Below are 19,676 nucleotides of genomic sequence, written 5' to 3' on the forward strand. Positions count from 1 at the left end.
CAAACAAGATCAGGTAAATGACATAAGGACAAAAATATTAGCCAAGCTAGAAGAAAAATACATAGGGTACACTAAGATATACACTGATGGTTCAAAAACCATACAAAACTGCTGCGTCAATAGTAATCACTGAAACCAACACAGAATTCAGATCTAGACTACCCGACACCTGCTCCTATTACACAGCCAAATTCTGGGCCATTATTGAAGCTCTAAAATGGATCCAACTAACAAACACAAGACAAGCAGTTATCATTAGCAACTCCATTAGCGCCATCAACTCGATTAAATCAAACCTCTCTATCACAAGAAGCAACTTCCTGAAGGAAACGAACCACTTAATTAAACAACTAATAAATAACAAACATATAATAGAGTTCATGTGGGTGCCCTCCCATATCGGACTAGCAGATAACGATAAAGCAGACCAAGTCGCTAAACAATATCTCCATGAACCTGACTCCATAGCATTATACTACAGCAACCAAGAATTATATAGCATCATCAGAATTAAAATTGACAATAAGTGGCAACAATAATGGGATAGCAGCAAAAATGGATGCAAGCTATACTCCATACTAAATAAGGTCACAAGGCATACCAGCCCACCACAACTTGTTAGAAGTCAGGATCAAAAACTTATCAACAAGATACTAATAGGCAAAACTAAATTAGCCAGCAGCTTTGGGAAATATTTGACAATCAACATAAACTCAAATGGCAAATGCCCACACTGTCCACTCCAAGAAGATTTAAAACATGTTTTTAACACCTGCCATAAGTATGGAACACAAAGAACTAGGTTTAGGACTAAACAACAAAAAATAGGGTCCCCACTGACCTATCTAGATTTCCTCAAGGAACAAAACTTAAATAAGGGCATTACTTATAAAAATATTATAAACTTCCTCACCGACATTGGGAAAAAAGGGGGGTATTAAAAAAAAAGTGTATGACCTGCTAAACAATAAATAAATACCATTCGATTAATTACAACTAGGGGACAGGCTAATAAACTAAATGTAAGGAACAAGACCAGGTGTCTTTGACATGTCTTAGTGACCCGAGTATTCGGCAAAGATATCTGTCTTATCAAAATAAATTTAGCCTGAAAATAACATCATATAAATAACTCTATCAACAAGCTAGTTTAATAATCAAAACAAAATAAGTCCAAACCTACCAAAACTAGTAGACAGGCTAACAAAGTTAAAATTAGGGGATAAATAAGAACAGATGTCTTTGACAAGTCTTAGTGACTCAAGTATTCGGCAAAGATATCTGTCTTATCAAAATAGATTTAGCCTGAAAATAAAATAACATCACATAAATAAAACAAAATAGGAACAATTATCATAACTAGTAGACAGGCTAATAAACTTAAAAATTAGGGAATAAATAAGATCAGATGTGTTTAACATGTCTTAGTGACCCGAGTATTCGGCAAAGATATCTGTCTTAATCAAATAGACTTAGCCTGAAAATTAAAAAACAACATACTAATAGATTCATCCAAAAAACTAGGAAAATAAATCAAATATAAAGATAGATTAGCAAGTACTTAGCCCAACCCTAAACCCACACATACAGAAACAAATAAAATGCAATAACCCTTAATCTAAAGTTTTAAAAAAATCTATTTTTTTTTTTCTTTCTTTAAAAAAAATTATAATTTTTCTAGGGCACCACAATCCTACAAGATGAAATTAAGGACACTAACATCTTTTCCTACAGCAAGGTGAATGCAGATTATCTGTAGAACAATAAATGCAACTGTACTAAGGCACAGCCTCTCCTTGAGGCACTAAAAACAATTAGAACACCTAGATAAGACCCCAAAAACTAGAATATATAAGGTGGTCTAAAAAGCCTAAGACCATCAGGCCACGCTGCTCAAGGTGGCAAAGTCTATCAAGATAGGAAGACTTACTATAACCCCAAAATTAATACCTATAAGGTGGTCCAAATCCCAAGGACCATCAGGCCCGGCTGCACAATGTGGCAATCAAATACCTAGCGAAACTAGTTAGGACCCTAAACTTAAGAATATATGAGGTGTCCAAACCCCAAAGACCATCAGGCCTAGCTGCACAAAGTCACGCACCATTAAGCCTAGGAAAGTTTAAATTTCCATACACTAAAGGGTGAACCCAAACCAAGACCACCCCACCCAAATCAGACTCAATAGATAAAGTTTAAATAACCCTACAGACTATCACTAAGCGGTCAATGATGCGGAACTATCTTTAAAAAAAAAACAGCACAGAATACATCTCCAAAAATCCGTCAAAACGACAAATCATTAACGTTTTGGCAAGGGAGTCAAAAAAATTTATACCGTGGATAAGCCAAAGTGCCATCCTAGTGAGCAGGCTCCTCCCTGACTGAACCTTCCTCCTTGCCACCACTGGACATTAAATTAAAAACCGTGCATAGCACATATTAAATACATGAAGGGAGAGGCACTTTTTCCTCTCTTCATGAACAATTCATTAACCCTCCACATGGGAATAAAAACCAAGGTGAGTATAGCCTTACATTCAGGTCACTAGGGTCTATGAAGTCAGTCATACTGACCCAAGACCTGACAGCTCAATTAAATAGTGCCTTTTATGCACAGTAATGCCTGGGGGATGAGGCTCTAATTCCTTCCCCGGGGATAAATTAAATAGTCCGCTTATGGACATTAACCAGATGTACATGCCAGTATGGGCGAAAACATCTATAATTTAATTGATGATGAAGAAGGTTGAGAAACAAACTCAGTCAAGGTCTCATCAGTATCAGGCTATATATCAAATTCAGATGAAATCTATTACTTATTAAGCTAGCTATTGCACACAAACAAATGAGGGTAGCTCAAACAGTCAGGGGTTATAAATCTGGTAAAGACGACACAGACTGTTGAAAATCAAGCTTGGGCAAGGTCTAATAAACATCAAGCTGCATACCAAATTTGGATGAAATCTAACAAGCAAATTCCTGGAATAGATGCTCACTGGTTTTTGCTAGCCTAATTAATATCAAGCTGCAACAATTTCATTTTAAATCAGATAATATTTAAGGGAGTTACTGTGCAGAAACCGAAGTGGATGAGCCTTACAATTATGAGCTTTAACTCCATCAAATGATTTAGAATACTGACAGATTAAGCCAGCAAAGGTCACATGAAAGTCAAGCTGGTTGACCTAAAAATTAAGAACTATAACTCTGCTAAAACATTATACTGAAGGTTTACAATTAGGTTTAGCCAAGATTTCATCTCATATTGTGTGGAAACAAATATAGGCACATTGGAAAATCTAGGGCTTTAACTCTTCAAAATGAACTTAGCCAATATTTCATCAATATCTATCTCAAGTCGCATGCCAAATTTGGTTTAAATTTAATAATAATTAAGGGAATAATAGTGTGGAAATGAGAGTAGCTGGCTTTGACAATTAGAGGGTAGACCTCTGTAAATGATGGCATAAAAAACAATCAAATTCAGCCATGGTGTTATCAATATTTAGCTGCATTAATAAACTGGATTTAAATCCAAACAATAATTCAGAGAGTTGTTGTGCAAAAACCATCCAATGAATGGAAGGAAAGTTTGAAAGATGGATCGATGGAAATGCCTAATTCAATGTTCCCTTTCCTGTGAAAAGCATGTGACAATAATAATTAAAGTCCTTAATGTGCAGGAATGAAAGTGGTTAGTTTTCACAATTGAAGATTATAACTCTGTTTAATGATGCTGAGTCCTGATAATCAAATTCTGTCAGGGTCTCAAGACAATCAAAGTTGCATACCAAATTTTGTTGAAATCCAATAATAATTAGGGGGATAATTCTGTGGAAATTATTGCTTTTTGTTTTTGTTGGTTTTATGGCACTTTTAACATATTATTGGCTATATCGTGCCAAGGAAATGGGAGCTATGAGCCTCTCCCAAGACAGCTAACCAAGACTGGCTTTGGCACATAATGAACCTGCAACCCTTTGATTATGAGTTTGTTGCTCTACCAACAGAGCTACAATGACTTCCTTATTTTGGAAATGAAGGCGAGTTTGTCTGTCAATTAGGGGCTATAACTCCTAAATAATGATGTTGATTACTGACAAACTCTCTAATATCAAATTGGGTTGAAATCTAATACTAATAACATCAAACTGGGTTGAAATCTAATACTAATAATTAAGGGCGTCTCTGTTCAAAACAAAGTGGATGGATTTGACAGTAAGAGGCTATAGCAACTACGCCAAACAATGATGTAGAAAGCTGACAATCACTTAGATAAGGTGAGATCATTTTCAAGCTGCATACCTAATTTCGTAAAAATCCAGGAATAATTAAAGGGGGCAGGTATCATGTTCAAATAAAAGAGGAATGGACAGACAGTCAGATGGAGGGGCAGAGGAAGAGGACAAATTTAATATGAAAAGCAGAAGATAATTATGACCTCAAACATAAACTGAATTCTATTTTTGCAACAATACCTTCAATGAGATCCAAGTAAAGCTTAAGGAAATACATTTGTGCTGGTAGAGGCGTGCCTATGTATTTGGAACTCTGAAATGGGAGACAAGACATGTATATAGAAAATTTGCATGCAGACAACAATTATGGCTAAATCTTGACAATTACACTTAGATTTATCTATCACTTCTAAGATTTATTGATGGGGTAAATTGATTTAAATTTAAAATTCTATATGACAATCACTTTATTAGATATATCTAATGGCAACAGTGGTTTTTTTTATGAATGTGACTAAACTATACTACAACAGTATATAGATCTGGGTTGTCTAACAATGGCCAGCGGGCCAATCTGTCTTACCAAGGTTTCTATCTGGCCCATCAACTGTTATACCTTGTGCCTTTATCTTGTGCCTTCTAATGTTTCCAAAATTTGCTCACTGGCACCGTGAAAGAGAAAAAATCCCCTTATGCAAAAATGTTGGACACCCCTGATGTAGATCATACATGGTATATCTGTCTGTTTGTCTGTCTGTATGTATGTATTTATGTATATATGTATGTATGTAGGTAGGTAGGCAGGCATGCATGCATGCATGCATGTATGTATGTATGTATGTATGTATGTATGTATGTACTGCACTACCTCACTATAATGCCCTTCAATATAACACAGCCATTGTTATAAAGTGAGTATGGTCATGGATCCCATTTCATTAAGTGGTAGTAAATGTATAGGTATTATGTACTTTATTACAAGATGGCCTCACTGTAAGGCAGTATACCCAATGGCTTCCATGGACAGTGTTATAATGAGGGAATATCAATGTGATATGACATGTCAACACAATATCATGTATACAGTGCTAATTACAGTTTAGTTCTAAAAATATAAAATGCAAAAGAAATAAGGAAAAAAAACCCACTGCCTCTTAATCATAATGGATTTGTCTTAAGTATTTTAAATGGATGATAACTTTGTCACTTATCCAAACATGCAGTCAATAAATAACAGAACTTGCACATATCCAACAGTTATAAATAAGCACTTACTTTAAGGATCACAAGATATGAATGAACAAAAGGATTCAAGCATTCAGTATGCCTGGAGGGCATAGACGGCCAGATAAAGGTAGATAAAGTGATTTATTTATGAAATTAGCATCTGTCCAACTTGTTTTAAAATATGAAAATAAGCACTTGTCCCAGATTAGTGCATCTGAAAACTGTATTTGTCCAACTTTAAAACTGATAGTCTGGGACGTCAGGCAATGAGATTTGATCAGTCCTGAAGGATGTCAAATTCATGTTGTCAAATGTGCTCCTATGTCACATGCAAAATGGTTAAAACAAGTATTGGGATGAGAGATGAAATGATAAAATTTTGTGGCAAGTGGAGCATACTTTTCAACTTTTTTTTCTCTCTTTCCTACAATTTCTTTTTTAAAGCTATATTGGATTGTGCAAAGCTAATTTTTCCAGTAAAAAAATGTTTCTTCAACAATACTTACCTAATCAAAATACCTCAGGGAAACTATTACTACCTCGCAAATCCAGCTTTCTCAGGCTAAACTTTTTAGAATAAAAGTTTAAGGTAGACTGATCTCTGCTTAAAACAGGGATTTGGGACTGAATTTCATGAATATTTCAGTGACTAATGGAACAGAGTGCATACTCTCAAAATGAATGTAGCTGTGGGGAATCTGGAAGTATTATTGAAGAACATATTTTACAAGGAAAAAAAAATGGTTTCTTCTTAGGAAAATAGGTAAGAGGTGGAGGGAGTTATAGTCCCTTACCCCAGAGAGGCCATCTCCTGTTCACTAAGGTATAGGAGGCAGCCTCTACATAGATAACCCAGCTAGAAGATAGACTCCATATGACAAGGCCTGAATTCTGTAAGGGAAAAATGTCCCTTATGCAAATCCAGTGAAAATTGTGAAGCCGCATTCTTATGAAGCTATTAAACAACCCTTCAAGGTAACCTGCTGCACAGCAGAGATAACCCAACCAAATCAAAGCTCAGACTTTTGGGAAGAGATACCTTGGAGGTAAAAGCTGGAGGACATCAATTGATTCTGGGGGTGCATTGTGTTTGTGCTGACACCACTGGAAGAAATTTCTCCATTTTCCTTCATATATTTTCCAATGGAAGGCTATCACACTCTCCATGACTTGCTGAGAGAACTGCCTGTTATTAAGGGTTTGTTTAATATGATCCAGTTGAACAACTCTGGACTGGGATGGAATTCCTGCCATTGTGCTTGCTTGCATAGATAAGGAAAGTTCTCCATTTTCCCAGGGATGAGGTAACTCATCTACTTTTCCCACTTCAGTGGAGTAATCAGCTTGAAGTAATACTGTGACTTTCTTGCCTTTTGTCTCACCTTTGTAATCAGGTGTTGGAGGGTATGCATATACATCTAAACTGTTCCAATTAGCATCGACTGCCTAGGCCTTCATATCTGGGACTAGCAAGACATACGTTGGGAGTTTTGCATTTCACCTTGTTGCAAATAGAGCCACCATTGGTTGATCTGTGTGGGAACATATGTGAATGAAAATTTAGGGATGAAGGGATGATTCCATTTGTATTGTTTGATTCTTCCAGGACACTGAGTCCACTAAAACCTATAGTGAGTCTAGAATATGATGAACTTGTATGTGGATTTGTTGTGGAAGACACCACCTTAAAAAATCTGAAACTAGAAGGCAAAGGTTTGGAAACTTGATTTCCCCTTGCCATTTGATATAATTCACCACAGTGGACTTGTTGGATAGAATGAGGTTGCCCTGCCCATGTAGCTCCTCCTGCCACCAATGAAATGCTTTCTGTATGGCTGTCATCTCAAGGAAGTAGATATTCAAAAGACGATCCTCACTCCACTGGCCTTCTGAAATGATGAAAGATGTGAACCTCATCCCTCTGCACTTGCATCTGTACAAACCGTGATCTCTGCAAGGGATGCGAGTCAAATGAGTTTGTGCCATCTACTCTGATGGAACCTCATATTTGTGGAGATGGTTATAAGTAGGTCCAAGAGGCAAAGTCTTGGCCGCCATTGTGACAATAGAATCATTTGTAATGGTCTCATAAAAAGATTACCAAGGATGAAAAGTGGATAACTGCCACAATGAATAAATGCAGTAGTTGAAAGAATCCTTGAACTGAGAGACTGTCCTGGGTAAGCCATGAGGTTGCTGTTGTGTTGATTTTCAAAGCCATTCTTGAGGGAGATGTGCGTTGTTTACCTTTGTTGTGAACTCTATGCAGATATGTACAAAATTCTGAGATGGGATGAAGTTAGATTTTTCCTTGCTTTTCCTGGAAGCTTTGTGAATGGGGACATGAAAATAAGCATTCTGTAAATCCACACTTACTACAAAGTCTCCCTCCTGAACAGCGTTCAAAATCCGTAAGGTGTGAATGAAGATAAGCATTTTGTAAATCCACACTTACTGCAAAGTCTCCCTCCTGAACAGCATTTAAAATCCATAAGGTGTGAATGAAGATAAGCATTTTGTAAATCCACACTTACCACAAAGTCTCCCTCTTGAACAGCATTTAAACTCCATAAGGTGTGAATGAAGATAGGCAATTTGTAAATCCACACTTACCGCAAAGTCTCCCTCCTGAACAGCATTTAAAATCCATAAGAGGACATAAAGATAAGCATTTTGTAAATCCACACTTACTACAAAGTCTCCCTCCTGAACAGCGTTTAAAACCCATAAGAGGACATGAAGATAAGCATTTTGTAAATCCACACTTACTGTAAAGTCTCCCTCCTGAACAGCATTTAAAATCCATAAGAGGACATGAAGATAAGCATTTTGTAAATCCACACTTACTACAAAGTCTCCCTCCTAAACAGCATTTAAAATCCATAAGGTGTGAATGAAGATAAGTATTTTGTAAATCCACACTTAATACAAAGTCTCCCTCCTAAACAGCATTTAAAATCCATAAGGTGTGAATGAAGATCAGCATTTTGTAAACCCACACTTAATACAAAGTCTCCCTCCTGAACAGCATTTTAAGGTGTGAATGAATTGATTGAGGGCATTTAAATCTATAACTGTTGGCCTTTAGGATCAGGCACACCCACCCACCCACAGAATTTACATGAGATTTTGATTGCCCTTTTCTGGAGAAGGTTGCTGATTTCTTCCTGCATAGTGGTTGCTTTGAATGGGTCATTGGGGATGTTGGTAGCTAAAGGGACCCTCAACAATGGAGGGTGTGAGCCAAAAGTGATACTGAATCCCTGTGAAACCACTTGCCAGATTCATTTATGGTTGTGGCAAATACATTCCCATTTATGGTCGTGGCAAATATGTTCCCATTTGGCAGTGAAGAATAGAAGCCTTCCCCACAATCAGATGTCAAACAAAGTTGGTGAGACAATGTTGTTATTTGTTATAGGCAAGCTTGCATTAAGAGAAATGCAGGCAAAAACAATCGCCTTCTCTCTGCCTCTTGTCCACATTCATTCTTAAGAAGTGTGTTCATCTCCAGGTGTAGGGTCAGTAGGACTGTTTGCCTGTGCATTGTGTCCTAGGTAGTCCTTTTTATCCTTTTGCTGATTTCCCTAAAAATCTCTCCTTTGTGGCTGTAGCTGAGTTTGAAGGAAATTGGTCTCTTTGGTGGCTTGTTTTCAAATTTCGTCAATATGGCCTTTGAACAGAAGATCAGATGATAATGGCTGTATGCATAACTAGCCTTTATGATGACCTTTAAGATATTTGGAGGTAGAGAGCATTGCATCTCATTCTGCCAGTTGTAAGTTGGTAGCAGCTGACAAAACACTGGTCAGGGTGTGCTGGGCAGCTCAGTTCCTGACAAGTGCCATTCTAGAAACAGACTCCTACATGAGTCCTGTGGGATTCAGGTGGGAGACAATAAACTGTCCTGAACTTATTGGAATATAGCCATTGCTACCAGGTCCAAAACAGACTGCATTGCCATCATATTTCACACCAGCTGATTTGTGTCACTTCCAGTTCATGCTTAAAGAATATGGTGATGCTAAAATGTCTCAGTCAACTGCTGTGGTGTCCATGTGAAAAACTGGAGTGTGGCTTTTACAGAACCTTTGAGTCAAGTTTGAGGAAAAGGCATTGATGTGAGGAAAAAAAAGTCAGTTGACACTCTGGTCCTGCAATTGTTGAAGTAGGCATCCTAAAAGATCAGGAACTCTTCCAGAATGGAATTCCAGTTTGTCATTTCTGATCAATATGTCAACAGATGAGAGAACTGTAGACCATGCTGTTGATGGAGCAGGAGGAGGCAAACAAAACTTTGATGGCAGCAAGTGGAAGACCTCTTCAATTAAACCCAAGATGACCGAGTCTCCTCTTGATATCGCGAGATCTGACAAAGATGATGTGCAGGTGTGACATATATTTGCTGATCAGCAACAAAGCAAGCTACTCATGTAGAGTGGTTGTCAGCCCTATGTTTCCAATGTTTACACAGCTTACAATTGGTCGTGCCCATGGTCTACATTTGTAAGACAAAACTGAGCAGACAAAATATACAAATGTAGACCATCACACATTCACTTTATGAACTCAGAGAATCTACATGTAGAGCTACACACTATGATAATTTATATTAAAGGGTGCATGTGTCAGCCAATACAGGTAGATTACTAGACTGTTGTTAATAATACTTATAAAGTGGACATTAACAAATAACAATTCTAATAAAAGTTACCAGCCAGAAAGGCTAACAGACTGCCTATACAGGGAAAGTCACTGAAGCTTCACTTATAGTAACTACAAAATGGATGCTATGACTAAACTATGGAAAACTTACCTGAATATATCCAACCATGGCAGAAACAATACAACAATATAACTAAGTTGTCTACAGCACACATAATACCGGCACACAAATAAAGCTAAAGCAACGTGAGGGGGTGTAATAACAACCTGTACGGGAATGTACCAAGGGCACCTACGTGTGTGATGATGGTAAAAATATTATTCTAAAGAAAGACAGAACTTTGTAATGGAAAGAAAGAAGCAATACAAACTGGAAGGTTGAGACAGAGTATACTTCCATTTAAAGAGAACGCTCCTCCAACTTGCTAAGGTATAAAACTTGCAGAATACTTGTATGCAATGCCTATCTCTGTACAGAGTTGTAATTGAATTATTACGGATTTTGTGCCAATCCATGTATCAAAGGGAAATCACTCAACCTAACTGCCACCTACGTGGGCAGGCAAAATTTGTTTTCTTAAGTGAAAAGTTTAGCCTGGAAGAGCTGGATTTATGAGGCAGTAATAGTTCTCCTCAAGTATTATGATCATGTAATGTATTTGAAAAAGAACTGGGTTGTTTTAAAATTTCTGTCAACATACTTCCACAAGATTGACACCAGCTTTGTCATACTCTCCTCTGATGGCATGAGCTGAGGCCAGATTGTATTGCATGATCGCCTTGGCTCTGGTCAAATCACGTGGAGACCATGGATAGCAAGCACCTGACAAAGACACATGAGAATGTTGAAACACTTTCTTCCAGAATATTTTACCTGATCCAAACATATTTAGATAACTTACACTACTACACAAAGAAATCAGCTGTTTTATTAATAAAAGACATCATGAACAACTTTTTGAATGTTTCTCTACCTACAGGCGGCTGACACTTAATACAGTCATTGGCATAGCTACGCATATACAGACACACAAGCATAATATAGAAAAATGACAATATATCACATTTACACTTCTAGGATATCCACCCAGTCACATGATAGCGCTGTGAATATATGCAAACTATATATTATGATGTATATAAATTATGGAGTTACCACCCTTTAATATCATGCAAATTTGTGAGAATTTCCAATTGTCAGTTTTCAAATTTTCGTAAACAATCAATTTGTACTTCTTTCTAATATAAATATATTAAATTTAGTTTTATACCTTCCACTTATCTGGGAATTATTCTCTCATTTTATGCTCGCTTGTTAAATAATGAAGTAGGACTGTGATGGGAACAAAAAAAAAATTGTTGGAGTTATAAATGGCTTGAGAACTTATGACTTTTTTTCCCATTTAACAGTGACTTTCCAGGTTGTCTGACGGCCGATATACATAAGTTTGACCCTGTATGCTGTAATTTATCCCAGTAACTTACTTTTAAAAAGCTAACATCTTCTAGCATCTAAACAGACGATTTGAGTTTTATATATATAAAAATATGCTACAGCTGAAATAGTTTTTAAAAAATGGTTCAAATGTTTAACAACTGCTATCTGCATCAAAATACAATCAGGTCAAAGACATTATAAATACAAAAATGCATACAAAATTGTATTTGTCTATCACAAGTTATGTTTGCTTACTGTATATACTCTCTTATAAGTCAAATCAAACTGCAAACAACAAAGATCTAGCTCTGCCGTGGCATAATGTGCCTGCTGATCAGGGTCTATGTTGTTTGTTCTACTGATTATTCAAGACAGTTTAATACTATTTTTCCACATTGCCACAAGACAGTAACTACACAATAAACTATCAACGAGGAACTTAAACCAGAGTCTAAGTAAACACATACCTTTATTTTCTACCGTCTCTAGATCCTTGTCTTTTTCTATCTTCTCACCTTTATCCAATGCAAGTAAATTAAAACATTAAAAAAAACATTTAAAACATTTTACTTAAAACTTTAAAGAATTATTTGAGTTTGAGAATACACACATATAGTGATAATCTACATGTCTGGTAGAATGGTTTTAAGTTTCATACAGAAGATCTTAGTTTGATAATGAACCCAAAGTCCTTCTGAAATTTCTCTGACAGACATGCCTGGCTTTTCTGGTCTTATTCTCATGGTATACCTATCAACACACATTTAACTGAACTCATCTAAGATTGCAAGTGAATGTTATTCATCAATGCAACTTTTGTCTCCAGCCAAATCCATGACATGTATGAAAATATATGATCTAAGATGCTGACAAATCCAGTCAACAGGCTGATCAAAGTATAGAACATGTCATCGGACATGGATAAATTGTCCTGCCATATGTCTTCACAACAAATTACAGACTATTTTTAAATGACTGTAGGCGTTATGAATTAGATGACATTTTGGAGTAACAGCTGCTAATTCTTTACATATCATTTGTTATTTTATATCAGATAAAATGCAGTGAGCTCAATTACTTATACTTGCAATATCTAAACATACATTTGCTCTTTCTAATTTACACACACAAATGACGATCAGGCTGAATAAACCTTGCAGCTCTAATTCTGCAATAACAGGAAGCCTGTTACATTTCACAAATACAGTTCCCTCTGAGAAAATGGACTGTCTGTGTCAAAAAAAGGGTGAAATTAAAGGCTGGTTTCTCCTACACTGACAAATTGATTGCGTTAAAATTTAACATATGCAATAAATAGAATGGATTCTATCAACTGAGTGTATATTGTACCTTAGCTCAGGTTTTCCCTTTAATAAAAAAATACAGATGTGCCTGCATTTTCCATTAACTCCATTAATAATCAAAGTACTGGGAATACTGATGGCTTCATGGGCTGAAGTCCTACTATTATATATCAGACCCAATGGAAGAAGATAAGTCCAGATATGTAGCAATCTTTTTTCATGGTCATTTTCACTATTATGAACATAATGTTTTTGCTAATCTTGACAATATTTTCTCAATTTTCTTTTCTTTTTATGTCATATGAGAAGTGATATTATCTGTTTAAATACTGTTTGAGGAATTGCTGTGGTGAAATGTAATTAAGAACAGTTTCTACTATTGTTTTAATACTGCACTCAGTGGGAAAAGTATCAAAAGGAGATCATTATATCAGGTATAATCATTTTCCTAAACTTGAACTGCCTATCAAAACAGAAATTTGGCCTGAAAGGTCAGTGACTCTATACTGTCTTACTAATTTCAATCAGACCATAAGGTTTGTTACTAATATTAGTAACAGAAACTATATTTGTTAAAAGATAATGCACACTATACCATAAGGCAGGACTGAAATCACTCCTACCCAAAATCAAACACAAGTGGTTGTTGTATATATGTTCCCATGTACACATGTTAACACCTATGCAGAATCTGAAAGCAGTATACTGCACTTGCTATAGAAATGGCAGCATGTAAATAATGCCACAAAGTTGTGCAAAATGTATGGACGAAGAGTATTCTTACCCAGTTCTGACTTGTGTTCTGGAGGTATGGTAGATATGTCTGTGACTAGATCTGAGTTGAGATGTTGAATGCCGTCTGCTATCCTGTCCAGGGCAACAAGAGATTCTCCCATGTACAGGTGAGCCAGATATCTGCAAAATATGGTGGTTGTTAATGGTAGTGAGATTAGCTATGAAATACAACAGATATAAAACACTTAGTTAGGACCTCTCAGGACAAACGGAGTGCCATTAATCACTTCATTACAGTAAAAACTGCAATGGGTGATCACCTGTCACTTCTGACCACAATCGTAATGCACGGACCGATTTTATTATATACATGCTTTGTTATAAGCAACCACCTGCTGAACACAAATTATGCATTTTGACACTGCTATTAATGACCGCATCACAAAAACGAGGATAAACTCCACCGACCTTTGTTTAATCCCTGTAAGAACGACCGTTCTTACCGTTCTAAATATAAAAAAATTAAAATCAATAGGCTGGCTACCTATGTCTGAATACTTTTAGCTATGCTTATAGTGTTTTATAATGTCTTTCATAAACCAGACTAATGTAAAGGTAAATTCTAGTCTGGTTCCCTGCTTCATATGCTCCCAGCATTGTTCTCCGATATTCATATAGGGGACAGCAACACAGACAGCATGCAAAGCAGGGAACCAGACTAATTATTCCCGCACTTAGCCTCCTTCCCTGCCTTATCGTAGGACCTGGAATCCTTCTGAATGACCATATTGTGAGAACAGACAGACACCACTGACCTAAATGTAACAAATTGTTACAACAACCGCTTGATTAGTAACGATTGTTCTGATAAAAAAACAAACATAAAAGGAATATTTAAAAAAAAGGATTTTTGCTACCAGTGATAGATGCCACAGTCTGTAAACCAGGCTAATGTACATGTCACAAATTGCTGTTGTAGTGCCAAAGTTGATGTAGTGGTCGTGTATATTGGTTGTGTGTATATCTGTGATTAGGATTTTTAATGTAACTTTTTATAAAAATCAGTCAGGCCACTATCATGTCTGCAGTGTGGCAGTTTATAGTCATGTCTAGCACTGGGGCATCATGCCGCAGACATGTAGCATGATGTCCAACCCAGTCACATTATCCTGACAAAAGGCTGACCAGTCCTAACACTAACCTCTTAATGCTGAGTGCCAAGTGAGGCAGCTGTTAGTACCATTTTTGTAAGTCTTTGGTATGACTCAGACTGGGATGAAACCCATGACCTCCCACTTCTAAGGCAGACACTCTAAACACTAGGCCACTGAAGCGGTCTGTATATTGTTTTTCTTAAGAGTTAGTCCATATTGCCAGGGGTGAATAAGGTCATTGCCTATTAAACAAGCAAGAGAGAATTGTTTGCAAGATTTAATTGATAGTGTTCAAGACTTGTGATGTTTGCTCTCCCCACCCCCGACGTTAAGTGATTACATCCTAATCACAAAGCTGTCATCTGCTCAAGTTGGTGCTACCGGGTTACACACTTTGCTTATAGAGTTAATCACAGTATGTCATCTTTGAATGAAGCCGTTGACTTTTGTTTCTGGGTAAATGGTTCTGTTTCTGGATGAGATAATTGTTTCTTTTTATTTCATTAATTGCTAGATATGCAATACAAATGTATAGATTTTTCATATTTTCCCACAGCCCAGTCAAAACCTTCTTTACATTCGATATTACAACTGAGCACTAATAGTTTTAACACCTAGACCTTAATAACAATGGACGAACCTCCAACTAAAATGAGACAAATTTTAAAGCTTGAGAAAATAATTACTGGAACTGAAAGAAGTGAAAACAAGCAAACGACTTGCAAAAAATCTGTTTAAACGTCAGTAAAATACATTTAGATTGTTATAAAGGAAAAGGAGTAATTCAGAAATGATCTGATATGCTAAAATATGTGATCTTCAGATGTAAATGTGATTTCATGTTTAATGACAGAAGTATATCTTTATTACTATATAATTTTGTTTTTCGATGAATGCATACAATATTTTAGCAAGTACTATTAATAAAGAATATAATATATGTACAGTGATTGTGGTTATTTTTCCTGAAATTGTTCTGAAACAGGACCTTGGAAACTGGTCTTTTTGTACAAACCTGCTCAGAGACACCACCTGTCTTCAGAGACCGCTTTTTGTTTGCAGAAGGGGTGGTCTCTCATAACAGGTTTTACTGTACAATAAATAAATCACCATAACTAACAAGTTGGATGTTAAAAACATTTGCCTTAGCATAAAGTACTGGCTGTGAAATTAGTAGGACTAGGATACAATTTGGAATTCTATTTTACTGACAAATCAACTTTTCCTTGGCCTCCATAAAATCTTCCTGTTGGAGAAACTCAAAACATAAATGTATAAATGACAATCAAATTCTTGTCACACACAATACTCTCATGTTCATCCTCTTTACTCCTTACCTTTGAGCCCCTGAGCATCTTGACTGTTTAAGTAGTTGCTCTGAATACTGCAAGGCCAGGGTGTAGTCATTCAGGCTAAGGGCTACATAGGCACTTGCTGCTAGGACTGAACACCTAAATGGACGGGAGACAATTTTTAAATTCCACTTAATATTTATAGGCTCTGCATATTGTAGAAATAAAAATTCATATTGTGAAAGGAAACTTTAATTGCAAACTATATTTGTCAGACCATACTTGCCCAATCACATTACTTTAGGAATTACTTCCGCTACAATATGGAATCAAGCCCTCCAGGAAAAAGAAAATCATAATATAAAAAGCATCAATCTGAGAAAACTCTTCCAAGATACCATTATAATTACCTCCCCTTGCCATTTCTAGGGTGTGTGTGTGTGTGCATGCGTGTGTGAGATTTGGATTTTTAACGTAGCTTTAAAAAAAATTCAATCATATCACTATGATGTCTGCAGTGTGACAGTTTATAGTGATGTCTAGCACAGGGGCGTCATGCTGCAGACAAGTAGCATGATGTCCCACCCAGTCACATTATTCTGACACTGGGCCGACCAGTCCTAACACTAACCTCTTAATGCTGAGTGCCAAGCGAGGCAGCAGCTGTTAGTACCATTTCTGTAAGTCTTTGGTATGACTTGGTCGGGGATCGAAACCACGACCTCCAACATCTGAGGCGGATGCTCTAACCACTAGGCCACCGGAGCCATTTCTTGTTAGTCCCACGTATCCCAGATGTTTTTTTAGTTTTAGCTTGACAAAAATATCATAGAGGATGCTCACATTTGCAGGAAGGCATGACTGGACTTTGTCATAATATGATTGGATCAATATTATAAAAATATGATAGGGTAAATATTCTCAGAGAAACTTATTATCAGAAAGCAATCTTATATGATAGCTGACTGAGGAATGCGAATGACAGGGCTTGGACAAGGTAAGCTACGACAATTCCCAGGAGATATTGCGTGTTAGAAATAATGTGAGCAAGCATTTTCTGGATAAATCTAAATTGGACAACAAGTCAGAAATGTCTTTGCTGAATCCAATATCATCTTGTCCATCTCAGAACACGTCTGATATCTTGGAGCGGTATCACTTTATTGTGATGGGGGCTAACATTTTGCCTTCAAAGAAAAAAGAAGTTGGCCAGCTAAGGGATGGAGGCAGAGAGTGGTGTGATGTCATTGGTGTGATATCAGTCACTAAAAACCTGCCATTTCTCTTCACAGTGGAGGGCCTTCTAGCTGTTGTGATCCTCTCTTAAGTTTTGAACTCCTTTTCATGCAAGGCATCTCTGGCAAGAGCACAGAGGTGTTTTCTGGACACCTATCAAACAGAGGTACACTGGAATGTGTGAGTAATGTTGGGCCTGCTATGACTATCCTGGGTATGTCTGTCGCCATTGCGGTAAGAGAGTTGATCAAGGATTTGTCCCATCCTAGACAGGTGATTAAAACTATCTGGCAGTGTGTGTCCCTCACTTTTTGAACTACTTTTGGTATCAGGACTGATGGCTGGATTGCAAAGGCCCACATTTCCTCCCAACTGACTAAAAGAGCACTGAATGCCCATGCTTCTGTAGGAGAAAAACATGAGTCATGAAAAGAATAACCATAGAACAGAATCAATTGAATGTTGGAGGATGGGCAGACCACTCTGTATGAACCAGTTGCCCTCTCCTTGACAAGAAGTTAGCTAATATATTAAGCCATCCTGTTATGTGGAAGACCTGAATATTTATCTGGTATTGGATGCACCAATGAGGGTAATCTCATAACATGACACAAAGGTTCTGTAATTTTGTCACTGTTTACCGAACTGTCCAACAGTATCAGGACCGTATGTCCACGCATGAATTCTACCCAGGTAATGAAGGGATTAAAAATGGCTTTAATTTCCAGGAAGTTAATGAGAAGCACCAGCTCCTGAAGCATCCTCTTGACACTGACCATCAAAAAGTCCAGTAGTGTGTTCTTCAACCTGATAGAGTGTCATCTGTACAAATTATTATTTCCAGTTGTGAATATTCAGGGGGTATTCTTTACTATGAGTGACTTCCTGCCTTGTAATTGGAGAAGGAAGTTTTTGATGTGGGTTGTGACTGTAGAAAAAGATCACCACAGGGCTGGAAGGACTAACTGTGAAGGGGCAGATGAAAGAAAGAAAGAGGCAGACCTGAAATTACGAATTTTCTAGTCTAGAATAATGTGAATTACATACATGTTACAAAATTTTCTACTTTTTCTTTTACCTTACTGGAACTTAGTTACAGCCTGAAAATATATATTTGCTGACAACTGACATGGATTTGAAATTAAATTATAACAATATTCGCAAAAACACATTTCATAATTAAAAAGTTAAATGGCTGTACATGATTGTCAAATAAATGAATTTCATAAAATACATATGGATTCATATAAAATAAAACATCATACTAACTTTCAGGTGGATTCTAGTAGCCATCTATAAAAATGACTTCAGAAATCTTTTTGATAAAAAAAAGCAATAAAAGCGGGACTTTTATAAGGGACATAATACACACGCTCTCCGGGTACTTATTGTGCATAAGTGCAAAACTATGAGAAACCAGAGCATTTCATCCACCTAATGAATTACCTTAGCTATCCTAAAAAGAGTCAAACCATATTTTGTTATTTGGTGTGTGCTATATATATACTCATATGAGTGACAGAATTGTTTTCATTGAGAACTACTGAAATCTGGGACACTTGATTGTCAGGCCCATCACTTTTTTCCCTAAATATTCCACATGTTTAATTCTCCCAGACCTCAATCAATAAACTATGCAACACACGAATACTGCCACATCTCCAATACCCCTCAATAGACTTTGACAACATCATGATGATGCTTTTAACAGATATTCATTAAGACTTCTGACAACATGATGATGATGCTTTTAATAGATATTCAATAAACTATTAAACACAAATATTGCCACATCTCCAATACCCCTCAACCTCATTCAATAAACTTAAACACAAATATTACCACACCTCCAATAACCCTCAACCTGATTCAATAAACTATTAAACACAAATATTACCACATCACCAATACCCCTCAACCTCAATCAATAAACTGTTCAACATAAATACTACCACATCTCCGATACCCCTCAACCTCATTCAATAAACTGTTCAACATAAATACTACCACATCTCCGATACCCTCCAACCTCATTCCACAAACTATTCAACATACAAATATTACCACATCTCCAATAACCCTCAACTTCATTCAATAACCTATGCAACACACATTTCCCTCTCAGTTTCCATCCCTATGTTCTGCATATTTGCAGTCTCTATATGTTCTAGATTCAGTCTTGCCTGGTCGGTCTTTGTCTATAGGCTTTTATGGTTGGGTATCGAAGTTAAGATCATAAAAAAAAGACCTGTCGTTGCATGCACTCCATGAAAACATGACATAAAGTTCATGCCAAACAACAGCTGGATCCATGGTTCTCCAGCTGTGTGACATAATCGTGGATTACAGTAGTATATACACATTTCATTAATCGTTTGTGGCAA

At 36.8% G+C, this 19,676-nt stretch overlaps 1 protein-coding gene across 2 annotated transcripts in view; it reads right to left on the minus strand.

The window, feature by feature from the left end:
• Positions 1-19,676, minus strand: part of LOC149782971 (CCR4-NOT transcription complex subunit 10-like) — a 70,734-nt gene that overhangs the window by 6,954 nt on the left and 44,104 nt on the right. For both annotated transcript variants that reach the window (XM_089934533.1, XM_089934532.1), the window contains 5 exons: positions 16,102-16,215; positions 13,660-13,790; positions 12,039-12,086; positions 10,835-10,956; positions 4,482-4,554 (listed from right to left, as the gene is read on the minus strand). In XM_089934533.1, coding sequence (XP_089790659.1) covers positions 4,482-4,554; positions 10,835-10,956; positions 12,039-12,086; positions 13,660-13,790; positions 16,102-16,215 — 488 coding nt within the window. The remainder of the gene's footprint in view (positions 1-4,481; positions 4,555-10,834; positions 10,957-12,038; positions 12,087-13,659; positions 13,791-16,101; positions 16,216-19,676) is intronic.

Source organism: Sinohyriopsis cumingii, chromosome 15 (genome assembly GCF_028554795.1).
Source record: "Sinohyriopsis cumingii isolate HCF-2022 chromosome 15, ASM2855479v2, whole genome shotgun sequence".
In the NCBI taxonomy this organism is placed as follows: Eukaryota; Metazoa; Mollusca; class Bivalvia; order Unionida; family Unionidae; genus Sinohyriopsis; species Sinohyriopsis cumingii.